Source organism: Mustela erminea, chromosome 6 (assembly GCF_009829155.1).
Source record: "Mustela erminea isolate mMusErm1 chromosome 6, mMusErm1.Pri, whole genome shotgun sequence".
NCBI lineage: Eukaryota > Metazoa > Chordata > Mammalia > Carnivora > Mustelidae > Mustela > Mustela erminea.
Genome location: NC_045619.1, coordinates 93,553,626 through 93,567,369, shown reverse-complemented (window position 1 = coordinate 93,567,369; position 13,744 = coordinate 93,553,626). Strand labels below are relative to the sequence as shown.

General features: G+C 45.5%; 1 protein-coding gene across 31 annotated transcripts in view; it reads left to right on the top strand.

Moving 5' to 3' along the window:
* R3HDM2 (R3H domain containing 2) overlaps positions 1–13,744 on the top strand; it is a 163,185-nt gene that overhangs the window by 133,795 nt on the left and 15,646 nt on the right. For 18 of the 31 annotated variants that reach the window (XR_004287003.1, XR_004287002.1, XR_004287000.1 and 15 more), the window contains 5 exons: positions 852–883; positions 982–1,035; positions 5,246–5,478; positions 7,608–7,783; positions 11,587–11,688. Coding sequence is in view for 15 of the 31 variants with exons in the window: in XM_032348726.1 (XP_032204617.1) it covers positions 852–883; positions 982–1,035; positions 5,246–5,478; positions 7,608–7,783; positions 11,587–11,688 (597 nt within the window). In the remaining 16 variants the exon portion in view is untranslated. The remainder of the gene's footprint in view (positions 1–851; positions 884–981; positions 1,036–5,245; positions 5,479–7,607; positions 7,784–11,586; positions 11,689–13,744) is intronic. The other 13 variants (XR_004287011.1, XR_004287005.1, XM_032348728.1 and 10 more) reach the window with 3 other exon arrangements.

Below are 13,744 nucleotides of genomic sequence, written 5' to 3'. Positions count from 1 at the left end.
AGCCTGGCCAGTCAGAGGGAGCTGGTGAAGGGTAGAGCTGTAGGTTGGGTCGGACGGGAGGAAGAGGCAGGCCAACAAGAAAGGGAAGTGGCAAGAAGGGTGTTTGGATGGAAATGCTGCCACCGCAGCCTTCTCTGGAGCCTGAGCTGCCCCTTATAGGCTCTGCTCCATGTGGAGCCCACTCTGCTCAGCAGTGGGACACTCTTGGTGCCTTTTCCTAAGGCTTGGGAGTGCATCACAGTGCTCACTTCACTCAGCTCAGTGGCTTTGTCAGGAAATGATCCCCCAAATGTTTCGGGCTTTTAATTCTTTCATTTTTTCTAGGCTCCGAAAAGTACCTGCTTCCCCAATTCCTTATTCTCCTTGGGTCTCAGGTCAGGTCAGAATGTCTTTCATTTTGGCCAGTGTGGAGGATAGAAACAGAATAGTCGTGGAGGATGACTTCCAAAAAAACTAAATTTCTTTCTCTTGTCTCCCTTTGCCTTTCCCTTGTTCGTACTCTCCACCAATTATTATGCTCAGCTTACCTCTAGAGAGAATAAATTTAGAACTAAAAAGGAAATAATAGCTTAAAACTTTCCTCTTCCTCCTTTCCATACTCCCACGTTTATCAGCGTCTCTTTTTAAGCACTCTGTGGGAAGGCTAAAAACACTGAATGCTCTTTCCCACTAAAGGTGAGAAGTCAGATTGGGTGTGTGGGTGTGGGTCATCTATCCCTGCTCCCTCTCTCCCTGTTGGGGGGTGAGCTTGGTTTGAGGACCTCGGGTATTCATAGCATCACGGACACCCTTTTCGGTTATGCCATGCTGTTTTCTTATAAGTTATTTTCCGTTTTCTCCCCTTCACCTAGACTGGCCAGAACGGATATCTAAATGACATCAGGTTAGTACCACTTAGCATGTTCCCTGCTTCTCATTGAGCTTTGTCAGTGAGGTTAATATAATCCTGTAATGATGCTTTTCTTTGATGTTAACCAACAGACTCTCCAAAGAAGCCTTTTCTTCTAGCTCTCACAAGAGAAGGCAGATTTTTAGGTACCTCTGTGTGATCTATATCTCTCCTTGTTTTTGTTTTGTTTCGTTTTGGTTTTTTTTTTTTTTTTTTTTTTTTTTTTTGTTTTGCTGTAATCTTTTCAGCGGAGTGAGTTTGCTCCATGCATGGCTGCTTGTGGAATAATTCAATTTGTGGTTTTTGCAACGTTGGATATTTTTCCCCATTAAAAAAGAAATGGCTCCTGCTCAATGACTTTATTTTTATTGTTGCTGATTTCATTTTAAGTCGTGGATAGGTGGTGAAGGGGACCAGATAGGTGTGTCTGGGATAGGTACTGCTCCTTTCCAAAAGTTTGCTGGAATTGGGCATTTGGGGAAGATTTTAACATACATTTATATTAAGGTAAAAGAATGGGTGTCTTCTGGCTACCTTTTCTGAATCTATGAAAGATGTGAAAAGCTTATCCCTGACCCAGCATAGGGAATGTTTTATAGCTTTAAGAAAGAATAGCACGTGCACACACACATATAAAAACACAGACATCTCTGTCTATGTAGTTTTCTCTTTGGGACAATGTAATCTGTAAGGTGGCCTCAGAAAAAGACTTTTCTGCCTTAGCATGGACATATAGCACATCTTTTTTATGGCTGTTCATGATTTGCTGTTAACATTGGTGAAAGCTGCTGTATTAACTTCTTCAGGCCTAATAGTCTCCATGTTCCACAAAGCAGTCATGAGACTCTCCCTTCCATTTGATTTTCTCAGTCCCCCTCCAGAGGATTACTGAAGGCAGTGAGAGAAGCACTTCATTAGGACCCTGTCTGGCACCAACTCATTTTAGATACGTTCTTCCCATTTTACTAATAGAAAAACTATGGAGAAGAGAAAACCTGAGCACTCAATAGTAGGATTCGGGTCCAATCCTTTCTGAAGGGCTTATGGGTTTTTCAATCCTAAGCTTGATAGGAACTAATTAACTCAAATTAGTAAGAGCTCTCTTTCCCAGTATCTCAGTTGTCTCTTCCCCCTTGTCCTTTCTAAAGCTAGTCAAACCACATAGAAATTTGGGTTGTAAAATTTCTCATTCTTGGAAAGGGGCATTATCTCCTCTTCCATATCTGAACTCTTCTAGACCATCCCACCCTGAAATCTGTCTGAAAGCCCTTAGGCAGTGAGGACTCTGCCTTTTTCATGATAGTTGAGGTAGAGTTCCCCTTTAAAAAAAAATTCCCTGTTCTCTATTGTATACTTCAAGATCATAAATCATCCTAGAATCCTGTAATAAACAGTTTTAAACTAACTTCTCTGCATATGCTAATGCACAGGGCTTTCCTGTTGCCAGAGTATACTGTATACTCTGTATCCTTCATATCTCTCAGCATCCTGATTTGGTAAACTGGTTTACATGTAAGAAAACAAAAACAGAGAAATTAAGTAGCTAGCCCAAGTTGACATGGCTGTTAGTGGCAAAACTGGGACTGACTCTCTGGTGTTCTTTCACTGTACACCAGACCAGACCAGCTCTCTATAAACGTCACCCTTCCTCTCTGAGTAGTGTTCCATTCAGAGCCCTAATTCGCGTACACTGATAGAAGCAATGCCCACTAGTGCTATGGAGCATCAGATTACATCCAGCTGTGCAGGTAACAGCTCTAAAGATCCAGTGAGCAGGTGCAGCCCTCTCCTACCCAGACCTTTTAAGCTGCTGCTTTCCATACTAAGTGTTGGCTCAAGATCTAGGTCATCTAAAATGCAGTACCATGGACCCTCAAGGGGGCAACTTCTTCTGTTTTGGTACTAGTCCAGAATCCTAGTGATGAGAAGCTGGTCTTCTCTAACTGCTTTTTCTTTTCTTCCCAAATGTTTGAAACAAATACTGTTACACCACATTCCATCATCCACACTGGCAATTACTAGGGCAACTTCCCAGTTCTTTGGAAGATTCTGCTCCATTGACAAATAAGCCATTACTGGCATTTATTGTCACTTCTTACACAGGCCAGCCTACCCACTCCCCAGAACCAGTAAACTGAACTTTTCACCAGCATAAATCTACTTGTGAGAGCTAAGTCAGCTTTGACTTTATAGGAATTTAAAGTGTGAATATCTCTGTCCCGCATCCCCTTCTCTCCAACACACATACATACCCCAGTCCAGTGCTTAGAACTGAGTCTGGGTGCTTTCCCTGGTTGCCATATGGTTTAGTAAAGTGGAAAGACATGGCTAGAGATTAGGTTTAGTTGTAGTGCAGAAAATTGATCTCTTTCCTGGCCAAGACTCAACTTAGATTCTCTAACTCTTGGAGGTTTAGTGTGCTAACTACGGTTAGATCGTCAGACTAGCCACATTTTCAACATTTGGCCCTCACTGTCTTGGGGGAATTTGTGGAGTACAGAAGCGCTGCCACTTTGGCTCAAGCTTCCCAGGGTGTTTGGTTTAAAGTTGACTCATTCACTGTTTACCTCCAGTAGAAAGACAAAGTAAATGGCAGAATTGTCCTAATAGATAGTGCTGTGTCTGATTTAGGTATAAAAGTCCATTAGGACTTGTCTTGTAAAATTCAGGTTCTAACACCTAATGAGCAGCTCCATTCATTGCCACTACTCTGTCCCCTGCCCCAGCGACAGACACATCTTTATCGAGTTCTCTCAGTAGACTTGCCTTTGGCTATCGAGTTAGAGCTCTTGGCTCTCACTTCAGGTCTGGTTCTGTTTCTGGAGAGTCCCTGATTTTCATTTCTTTCTTTGTTTCCCATTCCACTTTTGACATTTCCAAGAGAAAGGGATAAGGTTTTAGGGAGACAGAAATATTTTCCAGTTCTCTTACCTATATAAAGAGGGAAGCACTGAGGTTATATATACATCTGCTTGGGATTCCAAGAAGAATTGGCATGTCCCTAACCAGCTGTGCCAGTTTGTTTTTCGGCCCACCATGTTTGGCTTGACTAAAAACTAAAATAGTGACCCTAGCTTTTATTTTGCCCATTTTTCCCTACAGTAACCTTAGGAGCAGATATCCTCCAATAAAGAAAGGTATTTCTTTAATATTACCCTCATGGGAAAACTACCTTTCTTTTTTAGAATAACTCTGAGCCTTTTATCTTTGAAGCTAAAGGGATTGGGATGGGGTTTTCTCTTTGCTTTAGGCGGGATGGTGGTGAAAGGGAGGGAGCCCAAGCTACTATGATTTTTGCTCACCTGCATCCCAATGTATATATCAAAATCTTTGTAATTGTTGTCATTTAGTTTCTTTAGGTCAGTAGTTGTTGGTTGTGGAAGATATGAAAGGAAAATTCCTGGTTCTTGTTTGTTGATTGAAAGCTGTAAGGGCTCAATAAGACTTAACGGGTTTTAGGTCAACCCCATCTATCTTAAGTACAAGTGTTTATAATCATAGGCAGTAATGATGACATCAGGATAACCCCGATATTTCCAGAGCAAAATAAGAGAGAAGTCCCTTGTGCTTTGCCTAGGGCAATAGGTTGTTAATATGGCGGCAGCTAGGCACAGCCAGCCCCCTGCTCCTTGCCATCCTGGGTCCCAAGGGCATATTTGCTTGATCATGTTGAACACTTTAGCCCTTAGAGACCCTGGGACCAGTTGTTCCCAGATACCAATGCAGAATTTCCACAAACAGGTTGGATCAATTTCAGACTGTCAGACTGAGTTTTCCAGAGGGCCCCGTTAATCTGTTGTACTCCTCTTCCCACCTCTGGAAAAGTGGTACCTCCATTGGCTTTGACACATGTTATGTAGAAGACCTTTTATATTTATCCATGTCTTGGCTACCCCTGCCTTCTAGCAATAGTAACTTCTAGGAGTCCTTTTGTTTTAAGAACTCCTAGAAGGGGAAAAAAAAAAAAAAAAAGAACAACTCCTAGAAGGAGGCGATACCCCTCTGCTCCTACTATCTCCTGCATGTGTGGGATCCCTGCGGGGGCAGGGGAAAAGACTACAGCCAATCTCAGCATCATGTATATGGTTTCCTGTCCACCTCTGGTCTGATGTATTGAATTAGTTGCCAGTGCACTGTCTTCCAGATTTGCCTCTGTGTTCTTTGTTACTGTACTGGATCTTGTTCTGTCTGCTCCCGGCAAGTCTTGGTGGCCAGCCAACTAACAAGAAATCAGTGTCCATCCTCCTCCCAGCCCTCACCCCTTCTTTGTTATTGAAAGAATAGAAATGAACTCTCTCCTAGCTCTTCTGCTGAAGTGGTAGGTGGGGGGTGCTCTGACCACTGTGGTCTCTGCAGGGGGAACCGTGAGGGGCTGAGCCGAACCTCAAGCAGCCGCCAAAGCAGCACAGACAGCGAACTCAAATCCCTGGAGCCACGGCCTTGGAGCAGCACAGACTCCGATGGCTCTGTCCGGAGTATGCGGCCCCCTGTCACCAAAGCCAGCAGCTTCAGTGGAATCTCTATCCTCACCCGAGGGGACAGCATCGGGAGCAGTAAAGGTGGCAGTGCAGGAAGGATCTCCAGGCCAGGTAGTACTGCTTCTGTCCTTCAATGTCATGATCATCACTTCTTCTTCGCCTCAGCAAAACGTCACTGATGTTTACTTTTAAAGTAAACTGATGTTTACTTTTAAAACCCCTGTCCCAATATAGTGTCCTGGAAAACTAACACAATCAGATGAGGAGAAATTTGATTTCTTGGATCCATTGTTCTTTTGAGTCCCCTTTCTGATTTTCTTTCAGACTTTCTTCCCTAATTGGAAACGAACAAACAAAAGATTAGGATTCAGTTATTTTATCTTCTTTCCGACCAAGGTTAGGCATCCCTATCAGCCCAAGTTCAAGTTACATACTAAGATGAGACTGATGTGCTTTCATTCTGTTTTTATAGAGGGGTGTTTCATTCTGAGTTTATAGAGGGGTGGTAGAGCAGAGAAACCCTTGGCGTCCAGCTGTTTATAATCAGTTGGTAGCGGCCAGTAAGCCAGAACTGCATGCTTTGGCTGCTTCTCTGGAGCCCAGCCACTGTGGAGGAGCCTGTGTTCTCCATGCCAGCCTTGGAGCCACCCTCCAGCTCTCCTGACGTGCTATGTAAGCTTCTCCACCTATTCCTGTTGTGCTCTTAGCAGGGGGTGTTTAGCTCTTTATACCCAGTGGGCCTCTGTTTCACCCTCCTCCCACCTCTAAAGAATTCTTGCCTCTCATCCCAGAAGTTCTATAGTCTTGTCCTCAGAAGACCTCAGTAGTCGTGAAGATTTTGCCTCTGTTAGGTCTCTGCTGTCCTTCTCTGTTACCTCCTCTCTAACTCCACTGCCTCTGCCTTTATCTGGGCTTTGTCTTCTTTGGTTCATTATGACACTAGCCCCCAAGCTGGTTTCCCTGCTCCATCCTCAGCCCTTTTTAGCACCGGTTTTTAAGTTCAAAATATAGATCTAATCATGGCAGTCCTCCCTTTAAAAATGTCCATGTTTCTGCATCCCCTGCATAATAAAAACCAGATGACTTAATGCAGCATTTTTTCCTGACCCCAGTTTGCTACTTTGGCCTTACTTCGGGATATCCTCCTTCCTCTTGCCCTCTAGCCATTGGCTGGATATGGTATTAGCTTCATCCCCTCTTGGTCTGAGAAGCCTTCTCCTCACCCTTCAAATCCATTTCTCGGGGCGCCTGGGTGGCTCAGTGGGTTAAAGCCTCTGCCTTGGCTCAGGTCATGATCCCAGGGTCCTGGGATCGAGCCCCACATGGGGCTCTCTGCTCAGCAGGGAGCCTGCTTCCTCCTCTCTCTCTGCCTGCCTCTCCGCCTACTTGTGATCTCTGCCTGTCAAATAAATAAAATCTTTAAAAAAATTAAAAATAACAAAATAAAAACAAATCCATTTCTCTTTCCACTTCCTCCTTAAGTGAATTACTGCTTCTTCAACCTTGCGGCCATACAACTTTGTTCGTATCACGGATGCATCCCTTATCCTTATCAGATTGTAATCATTGTGTGTGTGTCCAGCTCCTGTTGGAAGATCCTGTGCTGCTTAAGGGCAAGGACTGTGTTCTCTTCACCTTTGTGCTCTCAGTTCATTGTACAATGCCCAACACATAGCAGATAGTCAGTAAAAGTATTTTATGTGAATGCGTGGCTTGGAGAGGCTGAAAATGGGGAGAATAGTTGGGTGACAGTTGTGCTTGTGTGTGTACACAGGCGAGTGCTTGGAGAGGCAAGGTTGCCTTCTCAGCAACTTTTATGAAATACAGCAAGTTGAAAAGAAATCAGAGAGAAGATAAGTCTATCAAGGGATCAGGAATCTGCACCTTCCCAGGAAGCAGACATTCATGTTTTCAACTGTCTAGTCATGATGGACAGATTCTAGCCCCCTCAGGGGAGGTGCCTTGGCAGCCTCACATTTCGTTCAGTTCTGAAATCCAACATCGATGGGCAAGGTATTTACTGTCCCTGGGGAGGAGAAACCTGCTAAGATGAGGACTGCCATCAGCAGGGCAGCTGAAATGCATCAGTGCTCATGAGCGGATCTTCCCAAGACAGTGGGGGAATGGACAGAAGGGAAGTGAGGAGAAGCAGCAGGGAAGGAGTAGAGCCCTGCATCTCCAAGGATGGCATGATCACGGCTGGTGCTTACAACTCTTGGTGGGTCTCCTCTTTGCCTTAGGTATGGCACTAGGTGCCCCAGAAGTGTGCAGCCCAGTCACCTCATCCCAGTCTGTCCGGGGCCTTCTCCCTTGTACTGCCCAGCAGCAGCCACAGCAGCCGCCACAGCCGCAGCTTCCTGCTCTCCCACCCACGCCTCAGCAACAACCACCCTTGAATAATCACATGATCTCACAGGTGAGTCAACAAGCAGTGCCAGAGCCCCCTCCCCTCGGATCCTAGAAGGACAGTTGTGTGTTTTGTGCTGTGGGTGGCAGGAAAGATCTGTTGGACACCTGCCACTCCCTCCACTGTGTCTTGTTTGTTAGTTGTGGGGAGAGAGGAGTGAGGGCAGGGGTTTGGCCCAAGTGCTTTTAGAGTCAGTCTGGGAGCTTTTTGCTTCCTGTTTCTTCCTCTTGCTGAGAACTACCAGTGGGATCTTTTACCCCATTCCACATTTCTGCTGTACCGCATCTCCCTCTGTGTCCTGTGTAATTAGCAAGGCGATTTTGTTCACTGTGTCCACAGATGGAGCTTGAAGAGATCACAGCTCCCACCATAACTGACTGAATATGTTCATGGGACTGTTGAGCCCTAAACACGTATTTATGAGTCGGGGTTTGAAGAAAGGAAATATACTCAGGACTCCTGCCATACATATGCTGTGAGGCTCAGAGCTCCCCCAAATTGTCTTTGTTTCCCCTGTCATGAAAGAGCTCTTTCTCCTTCTGTTGCTGGACTGATAGAGGTTGATTCCAAGTAGGATTTGAGTGAAGTTTTGTTTCCGTGGAGATCATGCAAGTCATCGGCATCAGAATCAGTCCCTATTCCAGACTGGAACGTTCATGTTCTGGTTTAAGTCTCCTTAATACTCTGAGGAGAGCTGCACTAAAGGCTTCACTTTCACTCTTCTCCCTGTGAGTAGAGCTTCCCGGGAGTGGAGCCCATCCTGTGTCCTGGCGTGTCTCTGGTGGCACTGTCTACTAGTGGGAAGCCCATGTCTGCACTCCGCTGCCACAGTGTTTCTCATTTCAGCTCCCAGGCTCCCTCACCTCCTTGCTCACTTAGTCCCGCTTGGCCTCAGATCTGTCTCTTCCATAGGTAAAGCAAGCAAATCACAGACACTCATTCCCCAAAAACTGGAAAATAGACTGGAAGGAGCCCAGGATGGCCCAGTAGTACCGCATTCTGATATTGTGATGATCTGGGAACCCTGCTTTGTATCTTAATGTGACCCACATGCAGATCATCCCGGGCCTTTCTCTTGGTCCCTAAATCATTTTCTCTGTAGTCCTGACGTCCATTCTTGCTCTACCACCATCTACCTCATTAAGTCCCATTCTTACCAGCTTACCTTCCTCCATACTGAAGTGTGCTGTGTGTGTGCTTTCCCTGACAGGTCTTCATTCAGACCTGGAAGTGGGTGCGCCTCTCTCTGGCTATCTCCTACTGCATTTCTGTGTGTGTGTGTCTCTTGTCTAAGGTCGCAATATTTGCATTTTCTGAAATGTTGTAGTTTAATACAGCCTTGCTCCCTTTTCTCCTTCTTTTGGTCTTCATCTGCCGCCTCCTTCCACCCATATGTAGAAACAGCCAACAAAAGAGGGAGGAGATTAAAGAGACTAGAGAATAACCATTTGGGGCTGAAAGAACTTTAGAGTGTCTAGGTGACTGGCCCTAAATCCCAAACTTTTACTTATTCTGGCCCTGCTTCTGGATCATGAGGGCCAATGGGTCAGTCATGGGTATTGACTGGTCTCCTGCAGGATGTCCAGTACTAGTAAGGACCTGAAGGTTGGAGACAGGGGAGCATTATTTGTTACAGAGATTCTGTTCCCTCAGAAATTTGTAGCAAGAGGCATTTGCACCAGGCCTTTGCACAGTGCTGGCTGAACTATGCTAAACTTTCCATTCTTGGCAGGCTTCTGCTGTCAGAACAGACCTCCCTGTCATGTGTCAGTAGAACACATGAAACCAAGCAGTGAGGCCGAGTATTAAAGGACCAGTGGCTACCTTTTGCCTTCTTCACCTAAGGTGGCGCGGGACCTCTTGAGGAAGAGTCCTCTGGGAGTCTAGTCAGGCAGCCAGGAGCCAGTGATCTAACCCAGAATTCACCAGCAGGTGGCAGTCTTAGCCCTCAGGGCCAATCTTTGGCTTCCCCGTGGTTTTTTGGAAGTTCCCTAGACCTGGAGTTTGAGATTCTCTGAGAATCTGTAGCTCTGTAGCTGAGGATAATGGTGGAAAAACTTAAAAATAGCACCGAGACCCATACCTTTACCACTACCCTTTCTCAGTCAGAAGAGGCCTAAGAGAGAGCATCATTTCTTCCTTTTTTCTTTTTTTTAAACTCAGAACTCACAAATGTGAAGAAACAGGCAGCTATACCTACGGCCACCTCTCTGCTCCCAGAGGATATGAGGCCTGAAGCACAATAGATCCTCTCCTGAGAGAAAGAAGAGGATTAGGGTAATAGAAAATGGGCTTAAAAGCCACCAGCACAAGTAGCTCATGCTGAGCAGCCTGTTATATTTGAAATGGCTCTGGCTTACAGGCATGAGGGATGCTGGGAAAGCTGGGAGTCTATCACAGGGCCTGCAGCATCTCCCCCAGGTCACACAGTGGATTCTCAGTAGCTTTTTCCTAACCAAGATGATTTAGATTTTATTAATCCAGGTAACAGGAGCATTCTCTATTTTGGAGGTCTTCTAATTCCTGGATTCTGCCTCCAGAACTATTAGTCCCCTTTGTGAAATAGTCTCCCCTGAGGTATATGTCAGGAGATGATATTGATACCTTGGGCCCCCATACTTCTAAATTTGAAAGGAGGGTAGAGAATCATACAAACAAAAAAAGTTTGTATAATAATATTTAACTTCTTCCTTCACCTGCTCCCTACTGTTAGAGTGGACTGGAAAGAATACATGTCAGGCCAGACTAGGTTCCCATCCACCTCTGCTGCATTAGCTGTGTGATCCTGGATGTGTGATTAAATTCCTCTGAGTCTTACTATCTTAACTGCAGATACAAGTTATCACATCTGCCTGTGGATTATTATGAGTCTGTAATGATACTACGTATGTAAATGAGACTGTATATAAAGGTTACTTCCCCCACCCCTTCCTAGCCTCTCTCCTTTCTCCCACCCCATTTTCCACCAAGGGCTAAGGCTGGAGAACTGATTCTCCAGGAGAGGTGATTGAAATGGCTGGAGGGAAAGAAGAGAAAGAAAAAAGAACTTCCCATTAGTTGGTTTAGAACACATCATGTTCCTCATAAACAAATCTTCCTGCTTGAGGCTAGTGAAGGGACTGAAGGAACAAAATCTACAGTAAAGCTATTTATATTTTATTCCAAATCCCTCCCCATTTTCTTACGCGGGCATTTTTCATACTGCCCTCACAGCCTGGAGGAGCACAGAACAATGGCAGAGCAGGAGGAAGTAGCTGGAACCAGGCATGAGCTGGCTGTTTTTTCCTTCCCTGCCCTTGGGAGGGACACGATCCCTTGTGAATGAGCACTTCCTCTTGGAGTGCTGTGGTGTGAAATCAGGGGCTTGGCTGGGAAAGCTGAACCAGACCTTGGATAACCTTTCCTACAAAAGCAGGAATCCCTTCTCAAGTGGGCATTCAAGGAGGGTTAGGATCATGCTCCCCAGGAATCGTGTGTTCAGAAAAAGTGCTTTGGGAAAAGCTGTGTTTGGAATCCTAAGATTGCTCACAACAGCTGCAGAGTTCTGAGCAGCTAACGGGGTGCAGCATGCCCTGCCACGGGTGTCTCCAGAAGGAGAGATTGCTTGTTTGCCAGAGATGCCAAAGCCGTCAGCTATCCTGGGCTTGCTCTCCAGTCTGCTCAGCGGCCTCGCTATTCACGTGACATTTTTTTTTATGATTAACCTTGTTGTTCCTCCCCTTTCCCTCCCTGCCTCTGCTCCCCTCCCCCTACCTCTCCCTGTACCTCCCTTTTCTCTTTCCTGTTCCACATGCCTCTCTGCTGGTCCACAGCCAGTCCCGGCTCTGCAGCCCTCTCCGCAGCCTGTTCAGTTCTCTCCAGGCTCCTGTCCCCAAGTCCTTCTGCCAGTCTCTCCGCCCCAGCAGTACAACATGGTATAAACTCTGTTCCCCTCTATGTCATGTCCATGTGTAGCCTGTATCTGTGGTACGTCTGTGGGGTCCATCTGGGACAAAGTAATTGCGCTTTCTGGAGGGCCATGTTAAAAGGCGTTTCTTCTTAAGCAAAGGACTAGCACAGGCTGAGCTATATTTTATTGTCGTGGCCTCATCACAGCACTTTAGGCATCAGAAGATGCCTAAGTGTAAGACAGATAGGAGCACTGAGTTTCAGGCGGGGGACAGAATGGGATATTGCTCTAACCTGGGCTTCTTATCACTCTCCTGTATGCATCCTCATCTCACCCCCTCTCTGGACATGTATGAACTCGCAGAACCCAGTTTATCTTGTATAGGCTGGTTTTCTGTAATTTCTTTTGAAGATAAAAGCACAATTGCAGATTTCTCTGGCATCACTGGTTAAAAACCTAAAATGTTCCTCTACCTTACTGTGTTATTTTATATTAAAAAATAGCCACTTCCAGTGCATAGCACATGCTGTTTTAATTGTTTGTACCCTCACTACAAATCCTGTGAAGGCCTAATTTACTTCATAGTTGTTAACTTCTATCATGATTATGAGAACCCTGGTTTTGTGTGTGTGTGTGTGTGTGTGTGTGTGTGTGTGTGTGTGAATCACATGGTCTGATTTTTCACTAGAATCCCCTCTTTCCTTCCATCTCTCATCTCCATTCTGAAAAGTTCAGGAATATGGTCCTCAAAAAAAGCTGCAGTCCAGTCCTCTTACCTATCCCTGCCCACTAACGTAGTGAAACAGCTAACTTGAAGATCAGATTCCTAAAAATTAAGTGAAACCATAGGAAAGCATTGTCATTTATTTCTACTAGTTTGTTTTTCAAAAGAAGTCCTGTTCTTACGCTTGCATGCGTGTGTGTGCATGTGCCTCTGCGTGCGTGTGTGTGTGTGTGTGTGTGTGTGTGTGAATTACTGTCCAGGAAGCAGAAGGAACAGGGAAGTTAACAAATTCTGACCTGTCATCATATAAGTGAGAGGTGGAACACCGTCCTTCCCTCTTGCTGCTTAGAGAAGAAGGCTGAGAGAGGAGGCAATTACAGACTAGCCTGTCAGTCTCCTTGCCCTCCAGCTCAGCCACTCAGCCTGGCCTCCTTTCAGAGGTGAGAATTGGAAGTCGTTCCTGAAGGGCAGGAGAACTCTAGGCAAGTGTCAGAGAACAGAGGTGGAAATGACCTCGAGAGGAGGGAGGAAGGAGATAAACAGCAGGAGAGGGAGCCCACTAGTCCTTTGACTGGATAGGCAAAGCTGAGTAGCCACATGAACCTAGCCATCCCTAGTCCACTCAAAGTGTTATTTAGGTCCTTCATTGTAAAAACAGGATCTATGGCAACATAAAGCCTTTTGTATGGTTAGAGACATGAGGGAGGCACAGGAAATGGAGGACTTAACAATCTTTTTTTTTTTTTAAGATTTTATTTATTTATTTGACAGACAGAGATCACAAGTAGGCAGAGAGACAGGAGGAAGCAGGCTCCCCGCTGAGCAGAGAGCCCGATGCGGGGCTCGATCCCAGGACCCTGGGATCATGACCTGAGCCCAAGGCAGAGGCTTTAACCCACTGAGCCACCCAGGTGCCCCAACAGTCTTTTTTTTAACCCGAATTAGTTTGTCCTATCTTTTCTATATATATAGAAAGTTGTGTTTTTGCTCCCATCTCTCCAGGACTAATTCTGATTAAAGTCATAGTGAGATTGGCCATTGTCATCTCACATGTGGTAAGGAGTCTTATTCTGGAGTTGGGCCTCAGACACCCGTTCAGTTAATAGTAGGGTTGGTTTTTTTGGTTTTTTTTTTAAGATTTTATTTATTTATTTGACAGAGAGGGAGATCACAAGTAGGCAGACAGGCAGGTAGAGAGAGAAGGGGAAGCAGGCTTCCTGCTGAGCAGAGAGAGCCTGATGCGGGGCTCTATCCCAGGACCCTGAGATCATGACCTGACCCAAAGGCAGAGACTTTAACCCACTGAGCCACCCAGGCACCCCTAATAGCAGTTTTTTTTTTAAAGAGTTTATTTTTA